At 43.1% G+C, this 25,001-nt stretch overlaps 1 protein-coding gene and 1 long non-coding RNA gene across 2 annotated transcripts; both read left to right on the forward strand.

The window, feature by feature from the left end:
- Positions 1 to 3,958: 3,958 nt before the first annotated feature.
- Positions 3,959 to 21,447, forward strand: LOC309886628. Its single transcript, XR_014318957.1, has 4 exons — positions 3,959 to 4,081; positions 8,366 to 8,660; positions 19,406 to 19,446; positions 21,361 to 21,447. It is a non-coding gene; the product is annotated as an uncharacterized lncRNA (long non-coding RNA).
- Positions 21,448 to 21,547: 100 nt separating this feature from the next.
- On the forward strand, positions 21,548 to 23,357 carry HTR1D (5-hydroxytryptamine receptor 1D; the record flags this gene model as incomplete). The annotated part of the gene is made up of 1 exon (XM_082777655.1): positions 21,548 to 23,357. Exon 1 carries the CDS (start codon positions 22,221 to 22,223, stop codon positions 23,355 to 23,357), a length of 1,137 nt encoding a protein of 378 aa, XP_082633781.1. The 5' UTR covers positions 21,548 to 22,220.
- Between the last annotated feature and the right edge of the window lie 1,644 nt (positions 23,358 to 25,001).

The following is a 25,001-nucleotide window of genomic DNA, read 5'->3' on the forward strand; positions in this document are numbered from 1 at the left end:
ATCTGCCTGTGTCCCAAGGACCTAGGGACCAGCTGCATCGTAATCTTGGCTCAGACAGATGAGGAAATTAGAAAGTTGTGAGAAAAAGGGTTGAGAAAGTCTTAGAGTCATGCATGACAGGAAACAAAATTAGAGAGGTAGGACTGCTGAGATGAAGAACAAGGTTTCAGTTTGATAAAACATCACCAGAGAAAGGTATAAGACATCAAGAGAACATCCAGACAGGTCAGTGTCAGCTGAACTTAGGGTCCATTCTAGTGAGCTGCAGAGGTCAACTGATGGCTGCATAGCTGGATAATACTATTTAGTGTTGCATTAGGGTGGCAAGCAGATCATTACTTAGCCTAACAGATTGCTATATCCCAGCTTTCCTTTGCATGCATTAGCCAATTAATAATTGCTTCATACTTCGAAGCTGTACATGTATATCACCTACCTGCTAGCAGTCTACTTGCAGATAGTTAAAGGCACACAAAGAAAATCATCCAAAAAAGAATTGTTACATCTCTAATCTCAGGAAGAGAGAGCAGAACTGATATTTTGAATAAATGATGTTCCAGACACGATTTTCTCCTGAAAACAGATATTTAGGTTCCTATGAAATATTGGCTTCGAAATGAACTGAAATATGTTCAGAAAAACATGCCTTTGGAAACTCTTCAGCCTTCTGCTTTGTACCATCAAAAACTAGGTTCAAAGTGAAAAGGAATAAGCCATGTGAAAGTCAAATAAATGGAGGCAAAGAGAAAACTCAATAAAGATTTTTTGTGTGTCTGACAGACCATGGAAAAGCCCAGATCTTCTCCTAAGGTCCTCCATCAGGCAGCACCAAATTCCTGCAAATGTATCTGAGCTAAACTGATGTACAGATACAACTGCACTAAGACAGGAGTCTATAGACTGGGCATCACCACTACACTTTTGTGATTGCCAACCTTGCCAATACAGATATAATTTTTTTCCTAGTGTTAAACTAAGGAATGGACTTGTTTCAAAGGCTTCTTTATCTGTAAATCTGCTTGTGTTACTGGTGCACATTCATACAGTCTCTGGGCATGTGCACAAATTCCCTCTCTGTGCACCAGCTCCCCCCCCTCCATTCCCTGAAAGATAACATATCTCAAAGAATGGTTGTATTGTTTTTCTAAGCAGGACATTCAACACAGGATATTAAATACAGCACTGATTTTGACCTTACGAGTGAAGTAAGCTATAGCTGTTGTTAGACAAGGAAGTGTCTGGGTGATCAAAGTCAGAGGGAAAAGAAAATTGATTTTTTCTCTTCTTTTGAAAATATCTGAAAACCGTCTTGCACCTCAAAACTGTCTCATTTTCTAAGCCAGTCTAAGAAAAGTCACCAGCCAGAACCTTTTTCAGGAATTCATGCTTGTGAAAAACATCTAACATCTACAGTCACTGGCCTAAGAAAAGAATGATTTACAGCATTCCCTGTTCCCATTGAGTGACTGACAGGACAGCAGCAAGACAGCTCATGATGGTCATGGACCTGTGACCATCTTGCACCCTCTTGCAAAGTTCTGCAAGATTCCCTGGAAGTATCTCTTGCCTGAGGGTGGAATTTGTTCTTCAGGCAGAGATGTAAAAGACCAACCTCTTTCCTTGCATATCATATCACTCCAAACACATTTCCACCCACAACACCCACATTGTTTGGAAGGAAAATAAACTGAGAGGCATCTTCTCCAGACTTTCAAAGAAAAGTTATTGTAGCTACACTTGTCTTGTTCTGTCTCTAGGAAATTTTGGAGTCTCAAAAGATTCACTTCATGTACTCTCCCTTTCTGGAAGTGAAGTGATGCTGTAGGGAGTGATTTTTATTTATTAATTGATTGATTGATAGTGCAGTTTGCTGATTCTAGGTGAAAGCTCTAGGTGTAAACTTCAGGTGAAAGGTTGTAGTTTTATGACTTAAACAACACTTAAATAAGTCTTCAGTGCTAAAAATGTGTTCTCAGTCCTAAATTACAGGGGAGAATAGATGAGATGTTGCTGCTCCTGGGCATAGCCAGCTAACTGAGGTGCTGAAGTAGGGACAAAACCTTTTGGACACCATGAAATTCCTTCTGAGTCTAACCTCAGGGCAGCTACAGCAGACTTGTATTCCGAATCACAAAATTCCTGAGTATGAATGAGTTTCAGCCTGTCAAATTGAGACACTCTGGTGTAGATAAAGCCTGGCTATCAATAGTAGTAAGTGTTCAAAAACATGAAATTAGCTGTTTTTTGAAAATAATCCAATATGTAAATTAGCTGTCAAAGGGAAACGGAGACAGCTGGTTGGCAGTGTCTAATTTAAAATCTGTTTAAGACCAAATGATATGGCAAAGGGGCTATGACTTTATCATTGCTGTTCCAATACCTTGGCTCTACCTGAATTGCTTTTATATACATGCTTTGTCTAGCATGAACAAAGTTACTGCTTGTCGAAAAAGAAACAACAACCAAAACCTTTTATTTGACAGCAGAAACCAAATGCAGAAAAACAAACACCTTTAACTGCATCTCTCAAAAGAGCTGGAACTAACACTCTTGGCTTCTTGACTTTGGATGTAGGAGGTCTGCACTGCTACAGCAGGGCAATGAGTCCTCAGCCTGAAGCACACAGATACATTTTCCACTGCAGCCGTCTACTTAAGCCCATCCAGCGAAGCATTGAAACCCGTGTCTCCTCTGGGCCACGGGCTATGCCTCTACTGCCTTGGGACATCACCATTATCTTGCCAATGCTGCTTCCTGAAATAACCTGCTAATATAACCTGAAATTACGAGGGTCAACGATGCTGCAGCCTGCCAGAGCAACGCTTCGCGACATAGCACCCGGGCTACGGCTCAGGTGGTGCAGGCAATGCCTGCGGGTCCAGTGTGGGGACCACCGCGGAGGAGGGAGACAAGCCCACCCTACCCTCTCCCCGCCGCCCGGGGCAGAGCAGCCCCGGTGCCCCAGCCCTCAGCCCGGGCTGCCCCTCGCGGGCAGACGTGGGCGCTCCACGGGGCGCATGCGGACCGCCGTCGCCGGCAGCACCTGCCTCCCCGCTACCCCGGCGCAGCCGGACGGGCTGTGGCAGCGCGGGCGGCGGAGCTCCCCCAGCCCGGGCCCCGGGGCTGAGTGAGCCGCGCCGCCGCCGCTGCCGCCGCGCCCGCCCGAGGAGCGGAGCGGAGCCGAGCGGAGCCGAGCGGCGCGCGACGCGTGGCGGTGGCGCAGCCGAGTCAAGCTGGGGCCGCCGCTATTTAGGGCGGGCACGGCGGGCGCCGCCACAGCCAGAGCGGGCGCGGGACGGCGGGGACGGTAGGTGAGTGCCGGCCGCGGGGCGATGCCGGGGAGGCGCCGGCGTGCTGCAGGGCGCCGCCGGCGGGTGCCTCAGCGCCGACGGGACGGCCGCCGCCACCGTGGTTTAGCCCGGCCGGGCGAGGGAGTCCTCCCGCGGTGCCCGGTCGAAGTTGGCCGCTGCGGCGGGAGCCCACCGGGGACCGCGGGGGACCCCTCGGGGGGGCGGGAAGCGCTCCGTGGGGCTCCTCCACCGGCGCCGCCTTCCCCCGCCCTGCCGTCCCGTCGGCTCCGGGGCCGAGCTGGCCGCCGTCCTGCACCCCAGCGTCGGAGGCCGCCGCCGGAGAGGCTCGCGGGGCGGGCGGAATTTGCAGGCCGGGGCCTGCGGCGGCCGCCCCCAGCCCAGTGGGAACTGGTGTGCCCGCGGGGGCCTGCGCGGTCCCCAGCCGCGGGTGAGTGGGGAGAGGTGGGAGCCGAGGAACACCGGCCGTGGACGTGAGTACGAGTTCATCTTTAAGGGAAGCATTGCGCTCACAAGCAATTTGGAGTTTTAAATGATTTATATTTTGATATTGCAGATGTCCTTCCCCATTTATACAGTGATATTTGGTAGATGAAGTGAACCGCTTCGAAAGTGTAATTTCTATGTGAAATGATCTGGGGAAAGCTTTGAGACACGGAAAACCGTGTTTCGGAGATCCGTCATGTTGGATTGGTCCTAGTGTTATCCCACGCCATCCTGATTTGTACCACGAGTGACCCAGCAGTCTGGCTTCTTCCTCACTCCTGCTTCAGGTATGATGGCGACCAAATGTCACTGCCATTGTGGTGCTAGCATAAAGCCGAGAGCCCGCATTGTAATGTTATACTCCTGGAGTCATCTTTTTCTTTCTGTGTGCATGTACCTGCTTGGGTGTGAGCTGGGGTTTCCAGTTCAAAATTGTCACTTTGAGCCCTTGTTCTGTCATTGTATGTCGCTTGTTGCTGCAAACAGTGGATGTGAAATACTTTTGGGGATAAGTATTGGTACCACAGCAAAGAGCAGGAGTTCAGCAGAATTATAAAACAGCCAGTGACAAGGTTTGAGGCAGGCAGTGATCATTGTTCCAGTATACCGTGGACACCAATATGTGAGACACGACAGGGGCTTAAAGGAGAATAAAGTTTCCCCAGAGAGACCTTCTCTTCCCCAGTTGTAAGATTGGTGTAAACTCCAGGGAAGAAACGTCATTCACAAAACTAAGTGGGCAGCTGCCTTCAGAGCAGTGGAAAGGTACCTTTGCCAGAAATTGTAATTGCTTTATTGTTATACTGATGTCTATGGTATGTTAAACAGGTCATTCCAGGAAGCAATGGTTGAGATCCATGAGGTTTCTCAGGACAGATGTTTTTTGTATTTACCCCAAAGTTAAGATAGTATCATAACAAAGAATTTAGCTTGTGCATCATACACTCCTCTTAAATATTAAAATGAACAAATATCACACATATTGTCAATCTGTTGTTTTTCATGTTGCCCGTAACATTTTTCCCTTTTACTCCCAGATCCTGGCTATCCCAGAATAGCATCATCACTAGACATCACTCTTATTTCTCCTGAAATCACAGATTGTTCTGTCTTCTTTGCAGCCAGTGGTCACTCCCTATATCACACTTCTGGTAGGCTAGAAGGAGATCGAAATTGAGCACATGTAATGCAGGCATGTGTGAGTAAATGGCAGAGAATCAGAAAATAGAAAAATCAAATCTGCTCTGTGCTGTGAGCAATGCTGGTTCACAGCATTTTTAGAGTTCTGCAAAGTATATTTTTAAATTCAAACATGTCAAAATGCAGGAAGATGTGATGGGCCTGGCTGCTTTCAGTGTCTTTTACAGAGAGTAAGCATGATGACAGTACACTGTCCTCACCTAAATGCAGAACAAAAGAACAGTGGCAAAGTGTTCCTACCTGGCAGAGTCACGGAAATGTTCCTTCCTCCTGTTCATGCTCTGAAACGGTGAAGAATGGGAGCCCTGGTTCTCCAGTGGCACCTAGTGAGAAGTTGTTATAAGCAGTCGTGTCATTCCTTACCAGTTGGTGCATCATAGTACCATAAAGCTGAGTCCTGAGCCAGTTTCAGATTTGAACTATGGTGTCCTGCAAAGCTTGCACTGTCTTGGATTTTGGTTCATTTTGAGTTGGCTAAGTTTACAGTGTATTGAAATAAATAAAAATATAAATAGTATTTGCAGTGTTTTTCACAGGGCAAAAGGCCCTTTCTAATCTATTTTGCTTCCCCAGTACTGGGCTGTTGGAAATCGTGTTTCAGAAAGATTGTTTAAGCTATTCTTAAAAAATGTCTATGACAGAGATGTCACAGTCTCTCCAAGCAAATCTTTTAAGACCTTCACTACCCTTACCATGTGCAAGGTTTTCTTAACAGCTCAGTTTTCCTTGGTGCAGCTAAATCCCTCTCCTTTCAGTGATATTAGTCATAGTCATGGGGAACAGACTTTTCCTTCCTGTTCTGCAGCAGGCTTTCATGAATATAAAGTCTGTTGAACATCTCCAGCTGAGTCCTTTCTAGCCCAGACATGCCTGTTCATTCAGTTTATTCTCATAGATTCACTTTTCTGAAAATCCTCACTGCTTTCCTTTGACCTCTTCCTATGTGGTCCATATCTGGGGAACACAGTGCCCAAGGCTGAACACAAGGCTTCCATTTGGCTTTGTTCAAGATGAACAGATTAAGATCTATCAGAGGTCCTATTTAAGAATAGGACAAATCTACCAAAGTCTTTGCCACTTTAAAGGGGTACAATATTGTTGACGCTGATGACATGTTAGTCCTACACTATGCAGAGCTGTTATCTAGCTGGTTACACTCCATCGTATGCTAGCACAGCTGCTTATTTCTACCTGAACTAAATACAAATCATAGAATCATAGAAACTCAAGGTTGGAAAGGATCTACAAGATCATCTAGTCCAACTGTCCTCCTATCACCAATACTACCCACTAAGCTATTAAATCATCTCTTGTAGCACCTCGTCCAAGTGGTTCTTGAACACTGTCAGGGATGGTGACTCCAGACTAAACAATCCCAGTTCCCTCAGCTGCTCCTCACAGGACTTGTGTTCAGGCCCTTCACCAGCTTTGTAGCCCTTCTCTAGACATGTTCCAGGGCCTCAATGTCCTTCTTGTAGTGAGGGGCCTAAAACTGAACACAGCACTCAAGGTGTGGCCTCACTAAAGCTGAGTACAGGGGGATGATCACCTCCCTGCTCCTGCTGGCTACACTATTTCTAATATAGGCCGGGATGCTGTTTGCCTCCTTGGCCACTTGGGCACACTGCTGACTCATGTTCAGCCGAGCATTCATCAACACTCCTAGGCCCCTTTCCTCTTCACAGTCTTCTAGCCACTCTGACCCTAGCCTGTAGCATTGCATGGGGTTGCATTGTCCATTGCAAGGACATCGAGGTGCTCGAGCGGGTCCAGAGAAGGGCGATGAAGCTGGTGAGGGGCCTGGAGAACAAGTCCTACGAGCAGCGGCTGAGGGAGCTGGGCTTGTTCAGCCTGGAGAAAAGGAGGCTCAGGGGTGACCTTATTGCTCTCCACAGGTACCTCAAAGGAGGCTGTAGCGAGGTGGGGGTTGGTCTGTTCTCCCACGTGCCTGGTGACAGGACAAGGGGGAATGGGCTTAAGTTGCACCAGGGGAGTTTTAGGCTAGATCTTAGGAAGAACTTCTTTACCGAAAGGGTTGTTAGACATTGGAACAGGCTGCCCAGGGAAGTGGTTGAGTCACCATCCCTGGAAGTCTTTAAAAGACGTTTAGATGTAGAGCTTAGGGATATGGTTTAGTGGGGACTGTTAGTGTTAGGTCAGATGTTGGACTTGATGATCTTGAGGTCTCTTCCAACCTAGAAATTCTGTGATTCTGTTGTTGTGACCAAAGTGCAGGACCCAGCACTTGACCTTGTTGAACCTCATCCCATTGGCCTTTGCCCATCAATCCAAACTTTCCAGTTCCCTCTGAAGGGCCACCCTACCCCTCAGCAGATCGACATTTCCCCCCAACTTGGTATCATCTGCAAACTTTTTGAGGGTAAACTCAATCCCCTCATCTAGGTCATCAATAAAGATATTAAACAAGATAGGCCCTAGTACCGCCCCCAGGGGGACACTGCTTGTAACGGGATGCCAGCTGGACTTAACTCCATTAACGACAACTCTCTGGGCATGGCCCTCCAGCCAGTTCTTTATCCAGAGAAGAGTATACCTGTCCAGGCCACGGGCAGCCTACTGTGGGAGACCATGTCAAAGGCCTTGCTGAAGTCTAGGTAGACTACGTCAATATCCTTTCCCTCATCTAACAGTCTGGTCACCCGATCATAGAAGGAGATGAGGTTGGTCAGGCAGGACTTGCATTTCATAAACCTGTGCTGTCTGGGCCTGATCCCCTGGATGCCATGCAGTACAAATACCTTGTACTTGTTCTTATACTCAAATTTGATCTTCTTAATTTTGTTCTCTTGTATGCTAAAACCTATCCAGTGTTATATCACTGGAAGAAGCCTACCATCCACTTCATTAACCAAGCCATTACTGAAAGCGGTACCAGCTGCTGGGCCTTCTAGTTCCCATCACAGGAGAATTACATTCTGCATGTGTGTAGGTAAACTCCTGTGTATACTCTGACACATCTAGCTGCCAGTTCTGGATGAGGTCATTCAGCCCAAGGTTGTTCCCAGTTTCTTCCTGAATTGCGTCCAGAACAGAGGGTAAGGAGGAGCAGGATAAATGAATGCTTTTTCCAGGAAGTGTAAGGCCATGTTTCTGCAAATGTGCATATTGACTTTATTTACTAGGTGGGGAAGCACTGCATGAATGGTCACTGTCCTGCCCTCTGAAACTACCTCATTCCCTGTATTGTCAGTAAGGGGGGAGATGGGGAATGAAGGGCATGTGGGTGCTCGGATTAAACATATGTATTTAGGCAGATCAATTCTACATCCTAGCTTGTATTTTTAAGTCATGACTGTTTATTTCAGTGCAAATATCAGCACATCAACCAATGCCTTCCAAATTCCTTACAGGCAAAGCTGTATGATACTGTATGTTACAAAGCTGTACATGGAAAAATTGTATTTCTTCTGGAGTTCTGGACTGGAAAAGAAAGCAGGCAAAGAAAAAATGGCTAAAGCTTAAAAGTGAAACTTAATGCATTTGGATGGCCCTGAGAAACTAATGGACCACTGCTCAGAGATGAAGTCTCACGGGAATGGCAGCATACCTTGAAACCAAGTTGAATAAAGCATCGACAGATGATCTGCAGAGCAGAGCACAGTGCAGTGCTGAACTGAGCGCAATTAGTTTGGCTGGAACCTGCAAGTATTTTTCCTTCTTTGTATCTCTTTCCAGCATCTATGATTATGGATTACAGCTGATTATAAAAGTGCCACACATCAGTGTGTTGTCAGCATTATTCTCATCCTAAATCCAAAACACAGCATCATACCAGATACTAGAAAGAAAGCTAACTGTATCCCAAGCAAAATCAGGACACAGACATGCCAGGTCAGGCCTTCTGCAGCAATAAGACTGTCCAGATCAGAAACAGCATCACTGTACTTGGCCTGAATCCCACTTTGCAGAACTTGGGTATGGCTGTGTTACAAAGGCACCTCTGGGCTTGTCTGCAAACCCAAATTCACTCTGTGTCTGTGCTGTGCACAGGTCACCTGGCACTGAGAGGCCTTCAGTGTGATGGAAGACTTGGCACAAGGCTACTTCTGGGCATGGGCTCATGCAACCTCATCTTTGCATGCCTATCTGCTGGGCTTCACAGGGACATTTAGTTGCCCATATGTGCCTAGACGTCAGTCACCTACATTTGAGCTAATTTTCTAAACTTTCTTTATAGTCAGAGGAGAGAAATCAGTCCTTTTGAGATGAGATTCATCAAATTGTAAGCAACAATATGATCTTCCTTCCTGGTAGTTAACTTAGGTCAGGTGATTGACTGACACGTTGGTCATTGACTGACATCTGATATGTACTGCTCAGTTGTATGAATCTCATCCGATGTGTTTAATCTCATACCACACTATATCTGATCAGCCCTTATAATTCCACTTATTGTATGGTATTGAATAATAATGGAAGAGGAAACATGAGGAAAGCAAGTCATCGGAGATGTCTGTCGTGGTTGTCATTGGACACTGTAAGGCTGATGGAATTAAGGAGTTTAGGTAATGCTAGAGCTAAGTGCCCTAGTTCCTTCCTCCAAAGAAATCATGGTAACGTACGCTGTGCTATAACATCTACCAGCATCACTGCTCACTAAATCCCAACCTTTCTTTTTGATAATCATAGAATCATGGAATGGTTTGGGTTGGAAGGGGCCTTTAAAGATCATCTAGTCCAGCTCCCCTGTGATGGGCAGGGACATCTTTCACTAAATCAGGCTGCCCAAAGCCCCATCAGAAGTCATATTTAGTTAAAAGATATATCAGCAGCTGTGGATTGGCAGTTAGCAATGGACTGGATAGCTCTTACACACTGGCCATGTATATAGACAGGAGAGAGAAAATAAACAGCATTTTCTTCAAAGCTGAGCAAAAAAATAGAAACTGGGGAGGGGGAAGAGAAAGTACTAAACATTGCCAGTACTTGCTTGCTAATTACCATAGTTTCTATTTTAAAATAGGACATGTTTTTTATACAATTTAGCACTTAGATTATTTTTCTCTGTATCAAAGAAACAAAATAAGCATACCTGATTTACTTTGAAATAGTTACAATAATCTTAGCATTAGAGATTTAATTGCGCTGCATGAACCATGCTAGAGTGAACATGTGAAATATCATGTATACTTCTCTGGAAACATGAACTCTTTTGTTCCAGCTCCCCTTACAGTCAAGGAAGAGAGATGCTCTCCCTGAAGGGCAGGTTATTCAAGCTGTCTTAGCGGCTGACTGGCTCTGACTCTCAGATGTCTAAGTGGACTGTGATGAATCCCACCTAAACTTTGTTATTTGCACATGATACATCACTGAAGTAGGGGACAAGGAGAGGAATGCTGAAAACAGTGTTCATATTACTGAATTAATAATAATAAGTAGATAACATTATATCCATAGCAAACAGAATTGATATATCAGTGTAGACCTAATGTAATAAAGCTAAGAAAATAAAGTTTTATAATAATAAGCTTTGGAAATACACATTTTAATTTGACTAGCAATATAATGCTATCAATCAACAGTTAATCTATACGTATGGTATATGAGATTTGTAATTTCTTCGCATTGGTTAGATAATTGATGAAGTGCAATAGTGTGTTGAATTAAGAAATGCTGATGAAGTCATCTCATAGCAAATAAAGGTCAGGAAGGTGCAAAATAGCTATGACTGGAGTATTAAAGCTCTACTTCTGGAAATATGTTCAAGTATTAAAAAGTTGTTTGGTGTTGATACACCTGAGATCTTATGTGAAAGCTCAGAAATGTCTTGAATAATCAGAATAACAATTCTAACCAGTAACACAGTTGTCTTGCTGCTCCCCATGAGAAATTCAGGTGCAAACTTGTGCTCCTGTTGATTCAGCTCAGTGTCTAAAGAATTTTTAATAATTTATTCTACTAATGCACATACTTGCTACAAAGGGAATCAGGATCCTGTGAAAAACATCAGGATGCATGTGGATAGACCTGGGTTCATGTATAGATGTGATGCCTACACAGGCAAGTGCCTACACTACCTGCCTGATGTGTAGGCAGGAGGGATCCACCCTTTGTGCTGCATTGTGAGGGGCACCCACAGGACACTGGCCAAAACAAGGCCCTCTGCTGTGTGCCCAGAGTGCACAGTGCAACTTCATGGCTATGGGAGAGGGAGGACAACAGGCTGAGACCATGAAGAGTGTCTGCTCCCTCCTGCCAGCAAAGGTGGTATTGTACTCTGCAAAACCATGCTAAGTCCTCCAGGCAGGAGCACAAGACATCTGAGGGGAACATCACTCTGCCACACACGGTGGGGTTGAGAACAGTGGAGCAAAGAATTGATCTTGCCTTAAGTGCTGAGTGACATTAGTGTGGCTTTGAGGGTTGCTGCTTCCTGCAAGTGCTTTAGGCGTTTCCCAAGAACTGTGACTTCCAGCTCTCAGTTATTGCTTTAGTGAAAAACAAACAAGCAATTGCAGTTGTGCTCATTCCTCTTTCCTAGGGACAGGGCAGCTTGTCCCAAGCTAACAAGGACAGTCTTTTAGATTCCCTGTGTTTTGCTCTTAGGTTAGTTTATGTACCCAGTGTTGAAATGATTTCCTCATCGTATGAGGATACTTCTATTTGAGATTACTCTGCTAACAGGTTGCTAACAGTAAGTTCAAATGGCTCATTAGCTTGTGGGTAACGGACAGCAAATAACCACAAATAATCACCATTGCTGTTCTTAAACTTTCTCTCCAATATATTTTCTTGTTCATTTATGATAATAATGTGGTAGTCGTTTCAGTACATGGTGCTACCTAATTCTACTTTATTGTGCAAGGTACATGTGTATATTTTTTTTCAAGTTTATTCCATCTCATCTATAGCTTTTGCAAAATGTTGTTCCTTCCCGTATCTGTTTCAGACAGCTTAATCCAAAGCCAGGAATCTAGTTAGGACTATGATTACTTTTGCAGCATATCCAGTTCTTCGTACTGGAACATTGTGCATGCATTATGTGCATGCAAACCTAGTCACATTCCATTTTACTGATTTTACCACCTTTTGACATCTACACAATCTGCATTTTCAGTGGTCCTAATTTTTCAGTACAATACACTGTCATGTTACTTTGTTTTTCTCCCGGAAGATGCGTCTTGATTTGACTATGTTCTGTGGACTGGCAAATTTTTATAGCTTCTTGAGCAAGTCTTGTCTTTGGTTTGTGTTCTGGTCTCAAAGTTGGACTCTGCAAGCACTCTAATGCTGTGTACTTGAGTCATTGTCCCTAGTATACAAGAACTTAGAAACATCTCCCTCTTTTGAGTTCTCCTATGAATGTCTTCTTCAAAAATATGAGTATTGTTAGGAGTGCCATCTGCTGTTTGCTAGGTCACGCAGAGTGTGTCTTTGTTACTGGTCAAGGTTTCAGCATGACAGAATACATAGTTTATTTAGGCAAGATAGCGGATTCTATGTTTAAATGAAAAATTAAAGCCAGTTATGAAACAATAGGAAAGCAAATGGATTTTTATTGGTTTCCTGAAATTTAGCACCATTTTCAGCCATCCCTGGCTGTTACCCAGCTACAAGGTAGAGCATATACTCTCTAATTCCTCTGACTTCAGTGTGAAGTTAAAAGAAACATTTTCAATATCTTAAAAGATATTTCATCATGTTCTCTCTTTTTTTCTGCTCTATTCAGTGAAAGAGCAAATTCTGAGCAATTTCATTTCAATATATTTATTTCTGTATATACTGCTTACCTCACACCAACACAGATATTCATGGGATCACCAAAGCATTCTCTTTGCACCTGAGCATTGTCAGAATGTGTTGTCAGCTGCATCATAAAATTGCTTTCTGCAAAAATCATCCTAATGGTAGCTGTACTCCAGAGGGGACAGGAATGTGTCCTGACTTAGTTTATGCTGTGGACTAAGTATCTTCGGAAATTTTGGGCATCTCTCCTGTCTCCTGTGCACGGGCTGCCGTTAAGTATGCTCATTGTCCACACGATGGCAGTCTAACTATCTTTTGGTGCTATTAACCTCACGTTTGCAAGTGTGCCTGCCTTGTCACACTTCAGAGTTTAAAAGGGAGCAACATCTCTCCCTCCCTGCTTTTCCCTTTCTGTGTTTGTCGTGGTTCCGCTCGAGTGGGCAGCCGAGCTCCACCACAGCCACTCTCTCACTCCCCCTTCTCAAAGAAGAATGGGGAGAAAGTATGTGAAAAGGGCTCAAAGGTTGAGATAAGGACGAAAAAATCATGCAGTAATTATTGTAACGGGCAAAACAGACTCAGCATAAGGAGATAGTAAGATTTATTGCTCATTACTAACAAGCTAGAGAAGTGAGAAACAAAGCAAAGAAACCAAAAGCACCTTCCCCCCCCCCCCCCCCCAATCCACCCTCTTCCACCTCCTCCCCCCGAGTGGCGCAGGGGAACGGGGGAATGGGGGTTATGGTCAGTCTACAGCACTTCTTCTCTGCCGCTCCTTCTCGGTCACTCTCGTCCCCTGTGCTGTGGGGTCCCACCCGCGGGATGCAGTCCTTGATGAACTGATCTGGCGTGGGCTTCCCACAGGCAGCAGCTCTTCCAGAACTGCTCCAGATATGGGTCCGTACCACGGGGTCCATCCCTCAGGAGAAAACTGCTCCAACCTGGCTCCCCTATGGGCAGCAGCTCCTTCCAGGTCACCTGCTCCTGCGTGGGCTCCTCTCCACGGGCTACAGGTCCGGCCCGGAATCTGCTCCAGCAGGGATCTTCCACAGGCGGCAGCCTCTGTCGGTGCAGGGCCACCTGCTCCACCATGGTTTCCTCCACGGGTTGCAGCGTGGAACCCTGCTCCACCGTGGTACTCCATGGGCTGCAGGGGGACATCCTGCTTCACCATGGTCCTCACCGCAGGCCGCAGGGGACTTCTGCTCTGGCGCCTGGAGCACCTCTCCCCCTCCTTCTGCACTGACCTTGATGCCTGCAAGGCCGTTCCTCACTCCTCTCACTCTCCCAGCTGCTGTGAGGTGCAGTGTTTTTTTCCCTGTCTTAAATATGCTCTCACAGAGGTGCAAAACAACATCGTTTATTGGCTCAGCTCTGGAAAACAGTGGGGCCCTTACCAAACATGGGGCAGCTTCTAGATCCTTCTCACAGAAACCACCCCTATGACCCCCTGCTACCAAAACCTTGCCATGTAAACCCACTACAGTGTTACTGTAACTATAGAACTGAAACAGAAAGCAACTTTTCAAAAGAAGTACCTGGCTTTAGGTAAGCACCTTGAACTATGAAAACATTATTAACATTATTGATGATAACAGTGGTTATCACCAACAGCTAAAATGTATTCTCATTTCACATTGAATATGTGCCTTGCTTCACTTTCCATACCATGAACTGTGCTTTCCATTTTTCTGCTCAGTTAAACAGCAGTGCGCTGTCTAAAACTGTCTCTTAATTTCAGTATTGTTTTCCTGTGGTGATGTTCTCTTTTCTTCTTTTTGATGAACTAAAGAGAACTCATCCAATCTCTCCAGCATATCAAAGCATTATTACACACATCCTGGACTTAGCCAGGAACCACTGAATGTGCAGACAAAGGACCTGATCTAAAGGTCCTTCCCCTATGCAGCCTTCAGTACTTTACTTACAAATGAAGGACACAGTCATCCCAGACCATGTCTTGGGCGAAGGAGGGAGATAGTCACAGTCCTCGTCTGTAGTGGCCCTGCATTTGGGATATGCCACTCTCACCCCACTGGCTGCAGAGGAGGCTATTATGACTGAGCTGTTCGCTGAGGTTGTGCCATCACTATGAAAGAGTTTTACTTCAGGATCACTCTGTACGTTGTTTTATCCTCAGCCTCACTGTATGGGTCTAAGTTTGCCTTATCTGCCCTTGACCACCAAATGTGCATGCCATTTTGGGGACAGTAGTGTGGATAAACAGGTTTGGCCTCCTTTGCTCTGTGCCATTCTGGAATGCTCATGGAGCAAGACTTGCCTGCCATCATCCAACACAATCCTGGAGTTTGTTCCAAGCTATCCATTGTATGTCATGTGTTCTGCTATGAAAACCTCATCCTGGTAGGCTGTAATATCGCATTCAATTTATTTTGTGCAATTTGAACTGAAAAAATACCCACATCCCATAGCCAAGGGCACCTGGAGAAGCCCAAGAAGAGGAGTCAAGGATAGTGCTTATGTAGCCAACTCATCTGATAGGATTTCCGTCTTGAGAAGTGTGGGTGAAAACCTACAGTGGCTTGTCGGGTAGAGAGACCATACCAGAAAGAGCACCGTGGCCTGATGGCTTCAGCACTGTAAACATAACTTCAGGTACTGCAGCTAAGGGCCTGCAGTTACCCACACTGTAGATTGCACATAGTTAAGACAATCATACTACTGAGAGAATCATACCATTGAGAGAGGGTAGTTCAGTTTTCACTCAGTGCTTGTGTCATGTTCCAGAGATCATTTAAACTCTCTCTAGGCAACACATCCCACTGGAAGATTCTCCTCAGCTGAACATGCCTCTTCATCCTTTTGAGCTCACAGTATTTCAGGATGTGTATGCCTTGTAAATATGTTTGTGTTCTTCTTTCCTTACTATGTAGCTACAGGTCTCACCTTGTATTTACCTATAAGTTTAATTTAGAGGTTGCTTTAGATTCTTATTCAATGTGTGTAGATTAGGAAAAGTAATTTTTTTCTTTCTCCATTTTTCAACAGGAAAATCATTTGTCTCTATTCAAGATTTTTCTTAGTTAAATAAAAGGTATTAATAAATAAAAGTATTATAAACATATATATTATATATAGGTATATATAAAGTATATTAAGTATATATAAAAATAAAGTATTATAAAAGTAAATAAAAGTAACAAATTATTGGGAAGACATTCATTTTAGCTGGATAATAACTAATGTTAATTACATACTAGCCAGAACACTTATCTTCGGAGTACTCAGCCTCCTCAACCAGAAGTCTGGGACAGGTAGCATAATAACCCCTCCACAGTTCAGGTGGAAACAGAGACCTGTTGCTCTACCTGATCTGTCACAAGTCCATGGGGCCAGATGCGATCCACCTGACGATGCTGAGGGAGTTCACGGAGGCGATTGCCGAGCCACTTTCCATCATCTATCAGTAGTCATGGTCAACCAGAGAGGTCCCAGATGACTGGAGACTTGCTAATGTGATGCCCATCTATATAGGGGTCATAAAGAGGACACAAGGAACTACAGGCCTGTCAGACTGACCTTGGTGCCAGGAAAGGTGATAGAACGGGTCATCTTGAATGCAATCATACAGCATCTGCGGGATAGCCAGGGGATCAGGCCCAGTCAGTGTGGGTTCATGAAAGGCAGTCCTGCCTGACCAATCTCATCTCCTTCTGTGACCAGGTGACCCACCTGGTGGATGATAGCAATGTTTGTTGATGTACATGTAGTCTACCTAGACTTCAGCAAGGCCTTTGACACAGTCTCCCATAGTATTCTCCTGGACAAGCCAGCAGCCCATGGCTTAGACAGGTACACACTTTGCTGGGTTGAAAACTGGCTGGACGGCCAGGTCCAGAGAGTAGTGGTGAACAGACTGAAATTCAGCTGGCGACTGGTCACCGGTGGTGTTCCCCAGGGGTCAGTGTTGGGGCCCATCCTCTTTAATATCTTTATTGATGACTTGGATGGGGGAATTGAGTGCATCCTCAATAAGTTTGCAGATGATACCAAGTTGGGGGGAAATGTCGATCTGCTGAGGGGTAGGGTGGCCCTTCAGAGGGAACTGGAAAGTTTGGATTGATGGGCAGAGGCCAATGGGATGAGGTTCAACAAGGTCAAGTGCTGGGTCCTGCACTTTGGTCACAACAACCCCATGCAATGCTACAGGCTAGGGTCAGAGTGGCTAGAAGACTGTGAAGAGGAAAGGGTCCTAGAAGTGTTGATGAATGCTCAGCTGAACATGAGTCAGCAGGTTTGCCCATGGAGGTGGTGGAGTCACCATCCCTGGGGGTGTTTGAAGAAAGGTTGGATGCGGTGCTTAGGGACATGGTTTAGTGGATGATAGTGGTGGTAGGGGGACAGTTGGACCAGATGATCTTGGAGATCTTTTCCAACCTTAATAATTCTGTGATTCTATGATACTAAAGTACTAATTTTAACTGGAGCACCATTAGTATTTTTTTATATCAACAGTAGTGACTGCCAACTCTTGTAAATTAAGAAAGAAAGTCTCTTGAGCAGGAAACTATATTCAAAGAAACTTATAAAAGTAGATCCAGAGCCCCTGAGTCCTAAACACTTATGTATGCATGTAACTTTGTTTTCATAGCAATCCACTATATTTGACATTTATTTATAGCATATGAAGTTAAATCATTAAGAAAATGTGTCTTTACAATAGCAGAGATACAGGTTTTAAGAGAATTTTATGTCCATCTGCATATCTCCGGGCAGAGCAACTGCCTGTCAGTTTTATTCAAGTAGCTCAAGAGTAATGGAACTGTATTATGGTTATGTTTAAGTACTACACTGTGAGCTTTTATTCATTTATTTATACTTTTCCATATATATTTTGTGGTTCCATGCATTATCTTGTGTAGAGGTACCTTACTGCTTGTAAGGGAAAAAAATTTTGACTAACTATTCTGCATAAGTCCCAGGTGATAATTTAGCATATAAGTAATATATATTAATGTCTGCACAGTGAATACCCAAGATAAAGTTCTAAGTAGGGAATAAAAATTCTGTCAGGCCCAAGCATTCTCAAAATGCTCAGGGAACTAAATCTCCCATTTTATTCTGAAACCAATGAATGATATTTAATAGCTGCCTTGCCGGATTATTGATATCTGATAGATGCTGCCCTGCCAGTCAGAACATGTAAGAGCTACTCAACATGCTGTACATATTTCTTGGTCAAAGATTCACAACTGGAAGACATAATTTATATGCACATGTGCAGGAGTTTATTAAAATTAAGAATATATGATACTTATATTTTCAGAAATACCTTGGGCATTGAGAACCCAGGTAGATACGGACTTCTGCGATTAGAATCCATTTTCCATTTGTCATTTCCATTTTCCATTTCTAAGGATTAGAATCCATTTTCAATGGTTTGAAAGTAGCCCTGATGAGGAAAGGCCTGAGGGTTTTGGTGGACAAGAAGCTTGACATGAACTGGCAATGTGCAGTTGCAGCCCAGAAAGCCAACCATTTCTGGGGCTGCATCAAAAGCAGTGTGGGCAGCAGGGTGAGGGAGGCGATTCTCCCTCTCAGCTCTGCTCCTGTGAGACTCCACCTGGAAAACTGCATTTAGCTCTGGGGTCCCCAGCACAAGAAGGACATGGAAGTATTAGAACAAATCCAGAGAAGGGCCACAAAGATGATCAAGGGGCTGGAGCACCTCTCATGGGAAGACAAGCTGAGGGAGTTGGGGTTATTCAACCTGGAGAAGAGAAGGCTCTGGGGAGACCTTCCAGTACCTAAAGGGGCCCTAAAAGAAAGCTGTGGAGGGACTCTTCGACAGCGAGTATACTGATAGGACAAGGAGTAATGTCTTTAAACTAGAAAAGGGTAAGTTTAGGTGAGATATTCAGAAGAAATTCTTCAGTATGAGAGTGGTGAGGCACTGGAACAGGTTGCCCAGAGAAGCTGTGGATGCCCCATCCCTGGAGGCCATTAAGACCAGGCTGGATGCAGCTTTGAGCAACCTGATCTAATGGGAGGTGTCCCTGCCCACGGCAGGGCGATTGGAACTTGATGATCTTTAATATCATTTCCAACCCAAACCATTGTATGATTCTGTGAAATCCTGCAAGCTGTTCCTCTGTCACAGGGTATAGAAACCTAACCTGGACAGCTTCTGAAATTGACTTTCAGTCATGTTAGCCTTATTCATGGGACAGGAAATAGCCAATGCACTTTAAGTAAGTGATAACTATCAGACTTGGGAGAATTTTTCCGTTGAACATACCACTGAAAACATTGTATGTTTATAAAAATGAATTCAGTAATTCATTATCTTTCAGGCATTGCTTAGTTTCTGTTAGACCTTTTTCCAGTGTCAGGGTGTCTGACTGGTATTTTGAAGATTTATAATTAATTTAACTTCAGACTAGTTCATTTGAGTAGAAACACCATGCTTTGCAATTTCCCCCCCACCCTCCCACCCTCACCAGTGATTTATAACTGTTGGAAGCAAGAGGACTTCTTATAGTATTGTTCATGTACTGGTGAGTGGATGGCATGCACTTAGTTTTATGTTTATAAAAATGGTTGTTTCTTGGCATATATGGGGAAAAGCTCAATATTACATTTTGCAGTAAATGAAATCAAGATTGTATTTGGCTTTAGTCTTTAGGTAATATGGTTGTTGTCTTTAATGTTGCTAATCAGTCCGTCTCATGTCTTTGGTTTAGGTTTTCTCCTGTGTGGGATGTCTGGTCGGCCCAGCATTCAGGTAAAGAGCTTTCTTAGACTCTAAAAGTGTAAGCTGTGATATGACATACTACTGAGTCAGAGAGTCAGAGGGATGGTAAAGGTGAAATGGAAAAAAAAAAAAAAAAGAAAAAAAAAAGTGGAGAAGATAAAGAAAACTTACATTTATAAGTGGAACTTTTATTTCTGGCCAAAATGAACAGTAACAAATCTACATGACCAGATAATGCTCAGCCAAAGAGCTCAATGCAACTCAAGATCCAAAGTGCAATGGTATAAGCAGGGGCTTTCAACTTCTGCTTAAAATACATAGAAGTCCATTTGGACTTTCCAACTGCAAGACAGCTACACTTTCCAAAGAGATCTGACTAACTGTCTACCAACCTGATGTCTGTACCTGGCCAGTTTGCAGAAATTATCATAAAGAATAGTATTACTGTACACATAGTGTACAGTGTTTTGGGGAATAGTCAAAATGGCTTTTGTAAAGGTAAGTTTGCCTCACAAAACTGTTGAAATAAGTAGGAAAAGTTGATGTTTGTATGGATCGGTTGAAGTCCAAATCATATAATATCTTGGATTTTTAAGGGACTTTTGCCAGAGGCAAAAGGAGGTAAATAAAGGAGGCTTAGACTACCTGTGATCTGGAAAGTATGTGAGTACTGAGGTGATGACATCTGCTGATGAGACAAAGCTCTTCAAGCATAGTAAAGACAAGGACTGACTGTTCAGAGTTGCAAAAAATGTTAGGTTAAAAAGTGGGAGAAGGGACTCAGTACAGAGAGATTCAAAAAGTGAGCAAACAGGAAAGAAATCCTGATGTTACTGTTCATGCCCTTGGAATTATATTAATTGGGGCTGTTTAATGGAAATGTCAGATGAATGGTCTGTGATGATTAAAAAAGTAAATCTCAGGAACTGTTAGGAAAGGAATTGAGAAGAGAACAGGAATATCATTATGCTGAATCATTATTCTGTGGTGTACCACATCTTCAGCTCTGTGATTCTGGTCCCTCTGTCTCAGAGAGAATGTATCAGAGTTGAAAAAGTGTGAGAAAAAGGCAAGAGCTGGGCTGAGCACATGGGCTTTTGTTGGAGACACATGACTGGATTTCTTTGTTTGCTACGGCCATTCTTATGTTTAAAAGTTCTTATCCACTGAGCTTTTGCTCAGTGTCACAACGATGTACATTATGAAGAGGGTTGAGCCCTCTTGGAAAAAAAAAAACAAACAGAGAGTAACAGTTTAGCATCAAATACGAGATTCTTCTGGGTCCCCTTAATGAAAAAATACACCTAAAAAGAAAAAGCATCTCTAAAAATAAATCTGACTGACAGAAGGTGGATATTTAAAAAAACCAAACAAAACAAACAAACAAGCAACAACAAACACACAAAACCAGAAAGTATTGTATATTATGATAGGACTCAGGAGCTTGAGGGAGGCTGTTTGGCATGTTAGTGTTTCATGTAGAATATACGATGCTCTTGCTCCATAGATTCCTAACCAAGTGAATCTCAGTTCTCTGTCAGATGCTGTGAAGCTGCACTAGTTATGGTTGTTAGAGGCATTTTACATCCATGGTTGGGAGGAAGCCAGCCTGATGGTTATGTTCTTGAAGAAGTTCAGCATCTCTGCTAATAGCCTTCGGATTATGCTTCAAAGCTGTTCATGATCCATATTCAGGATTTCTTTCAAGAAAGTGTGGGTTAGTATAATGTAAGTGACATTCTTGTACTTGTGAGTGGGTCTGACTGAAAGATCTCAAGGAAATCTGTCTTAGAATGTTCTCTTAAGGTCTGTAAAGATTTCAGGTTACATTAAGTGAATCTAAAGAAACGTATGGAAAGCCTGTGGTTTGTATACGTAGATACCTCAACTTCCACAAATCCTGTATCACCATTTTGGACTAAAACATTGACTTTCTTTCTCCAGATCCCCTTAATCAGCCATATTCTTCCTCTTTTGAGGGAATCACCACAAGTCATTACAATCATTCACCATGTGTGCATGATCAGGAACATCTCAGTACTTGGAACATTCTTTGAGCTTCAGCGCCAATGCATTGAATTCTGGTAACCAACACCTGACTTCAGCATTTGAAGACTGAATGTGTGTTGAAAAGAAAATCAGAATGGTCTGGAGGAATAAATGAAAACAGACCCTTGCACTGTTTAGAAACAGGTCCCAATTTACAAACCTAGCAGAAATTATGTTTACAGCAGGAATCCAGACAGCGTTGTATTATATCTTGAGTGCTCTACCAGTAGAGTCCTTTATAAATATCAAAAGCCTGACATTCAGATATTAAGAGTGGAAGAGAAAATATTCTTGAGGATAGCTTTGTCCCCAACGCTAGGGCATCAATTACATGCCAGACATTTTTGTTTCAGCCTCCACTTTTCAATATTGATTCATGCAGCTTTGTAGAAGAAAAGTTCAGAGAGAAGGTGCAAAGTTCATAATGAATGACTTTGCCTTCATATACATAGAAATTTCAAGATGAAAATGAAAAACGCTTGAATTTCAACTTACAGTACTTCTTGTATTAAACAGCAGAATCATGTTTGGATGATTATGTTAACATTTTGCTTTAACAATAGCATCACATAAGATGAGATGGAAAATCTGCCTTAAGAGAGTACCTTGTCTACTGTGCAATCTGATGTTTTCAACAAGTTAATATTTCTTCAGTGTTGGACGCAAGTATGAAAAGTTCTATTTCAGCAAAAAGGTGAGCATTTTTCTTCATTGTCCCAGAAAGATTACATTGGAAAGTGAAATCAGTACAGAGGATGACTCAGTATAACCTTTCATCAGAGTTCTCTCTCCAGAGCTCAGCAAATAAGTCATTAAATTTTACTGAAACACCACTGGCTTTGGATGAAAGGACACTGTTAGGGCTGAAGATATCCCTGTCAGTCCTTCTGTCTGTCATAACTTTGGCAACGATCCTTGCAAATGTTTTTGTTGTTATTACAATTTTTATGACTAGAAAGCTCCACACACCTGCAAATTACCTCATTGGCTCCTTGGCAGTGACTGATCTTTTAGTGTCTGTTCTAGTGATGCCCATCAGTATTGCTTACACTGTCACCCACACGTGGGCCTTTGGCCAAGTGTTGTGTGATATCTGGTTATCGTCAGATATCACATGCTGCACAGCCTCAATCCTACATCTCTGTGTTATTGCACTGGACAGATACTGGGCTATCACAGATGCTTTGGAATATGCCAAACGCCGGACTGCTGGCCGAGCAGTGCTCATGATTGCTGTGGTCTGGATGATATCTATTAGTATTTCTGTGCCACCATTTTTCTGGAGGCAAGTGAAAGCTCATGAAGAAATTGCAAAATGTACAGTGAACACAGATCAAATTTCCTACACAATTTATTCCACCTGTGGAGCTTTCTACATCCCAACTGTGCTTCTCCTAATCTTGTATGGTAGAATTTATGTAGCAGCTCGATCAAGGATTCTGAAGCCACCATCATTATATGGGAAACGATTTACTACTGCACACCTGATTACTGGCTCTGCTGGGTCTTCCCTCTGCTCCATTAATGCTGGCCTTCATGAAGGGCATTCCCATTCAAGTGGATCCCCAATACTTATCAATCATGTTAAAATAAAACTTACAGATAGTATCCTTGAAAGGAAAAGAATTTCTGCTGCAAGAGAAAGGAAAGCCACCAAAACGTTAGGCATTATTCTGGGAGCTTTCATTTTCTGCTGGCTGCCATTTTTTGTCATGTCTCTTGTCCTACCAATCTGTCAGGATGCATGTTGGTTTCATCCCATCCTACTGGACTTTTTTACATGGTTAGGTTACTTAAACTCATTAATCAATCCAGTCATTTATACAGCTTTTAATGAAGAATTTAAACAGGCTTTCCAAAAACTAATACATTTCAAAAAGTGCTCGTCTTGATTCTCTCCTATCGTGTTACTGACTCTTGTACAATCTTGCAGCCTCCCGTGAGATTTTCTGTGCTTTGATTCCTAGGGTATAGAGCAGTAACTGCCATCTCTGCTGCCCTGTGCTGTGCATGTAGCTGGGAACTTCTTGCCAATTTGCTTCTTTCTGTCTGGAATTCTGTGTATCATAAGAGAACTTTCGTCTCTCCAGTGATCATTTGTATATGTAAGATCAACATATGAAGTAAGGTTTGTAACAAATGAAAGACTGTGAATCAGAAAGCTGAGTTTTGTTGATGAGATGGCACATACTACCAAGTCTGGTATACCTTTCTAACCTGATGGGAGCAAAACATGTGCATATTTGCAGGACTTCAGTATTTCTGCTGTATATTATTAGCAATTTATGTAGACTGAGAAAGTTTCTGGAGAACAGGATCTGATGCCTATGTTTTCTATAGCATGTATCCTATCCATTTGAAATTGATAAAACCAGTAACTTTTTCAGAAAACATGTGACACAGCCTGGCTGTAAGCAGCAGGCACAAAGTCATAGCAAGTATGTAAGTTCTGTGGATACTTCACAAACATATTCATTGAAGCTACACTTCTGGTAAACTGCAGAAAGAAGACAGTTTATTTGAAAGCATTTTTACACATTTTATCATGAGTAGAATAGCCAGTGCAGAAATACTACAAAATAAATAGCATGAAGATTATTGAAAATTACCTTGATTTTATGTCTTTTTTTTTTTTTCTTTTTTTCTTTTTTCTTTTTTTTTTCCCTACACCCGATCTGAAACAAGAAAATATGTTTAGTACCAGTGTAGAATGACTGGGATATCAGAATGGAACCAGAAGTCTTACTACTTAGTTCTAGTACATATTTATTCCATACACACAGAAAAACAAAGCAGCGCTAATTCAGCAAAGAAAGCTGAACATTACTGTGTCTAATCCATGGGCACGCAGACTCCTTTAGGGAGCAACTAAGTGCTTAGGAGTGAGACAATAAAAACCTACTTTTGTAAGTCTTCGTGAGAATTGAAAATCTTCAAATGATATGTAGAAAATGTGAAACCCTGGGAAAACATTAAAAGATGTGGGCAACTGAAGACTGAAGTGTTTAGATAGGTAAAGGACAACTGCTAAGAGGAAGGAAATAATCAGTTCTCCATATTCATAGAAAGTAAGACAAGAAGACAGGGACGTAGAAGGGAGAGAATTAAGTGAAATGTCAAGAAAAACTTACTTATAAATTAATGTTGTTGGACTAGATATGAAGTCACTATTTCAGTAAGTCTTTGAGAACTTGCCATATAAACTTCTGTCAGAAATCATGATGTCAGGATTCTCCTCTGGGGCAGTGGAAGTGGAGTAGGTCCCCTGTAACTTCTCTGTCTCTAGGATCATTTCCTGTTTTTGGAAGGTGGGAAGCTGGCACATGGAGGATTGCTCCAGGTCTTGGTTGAAGTCTCAGAAAGGACATCACACTAAGTGCTGCAGCCCATGTTTCATTAACCTTTTTAGCGTCACTGATCATGTTATAGCAGAAATACCATGCTCATAATGCATATCAGTAGCATGCATTGCTTTGAAATAATTATCCCATCATCCTTCTGATAGCTGTTCCAATTCTCAGTCTGATCAAATTCAA

Source organism: Aythya marila (assembly GCF_965140915.1).
Source record: "Aythya marila genome assembly, chromosome: 22".
NCBI classification, from domain to species: domain Eukaryota; kingdom Metazoa; phylum Chordata; class Aves; order Anseriformes; family Anatidae; genus Aythya; species Aythya marila.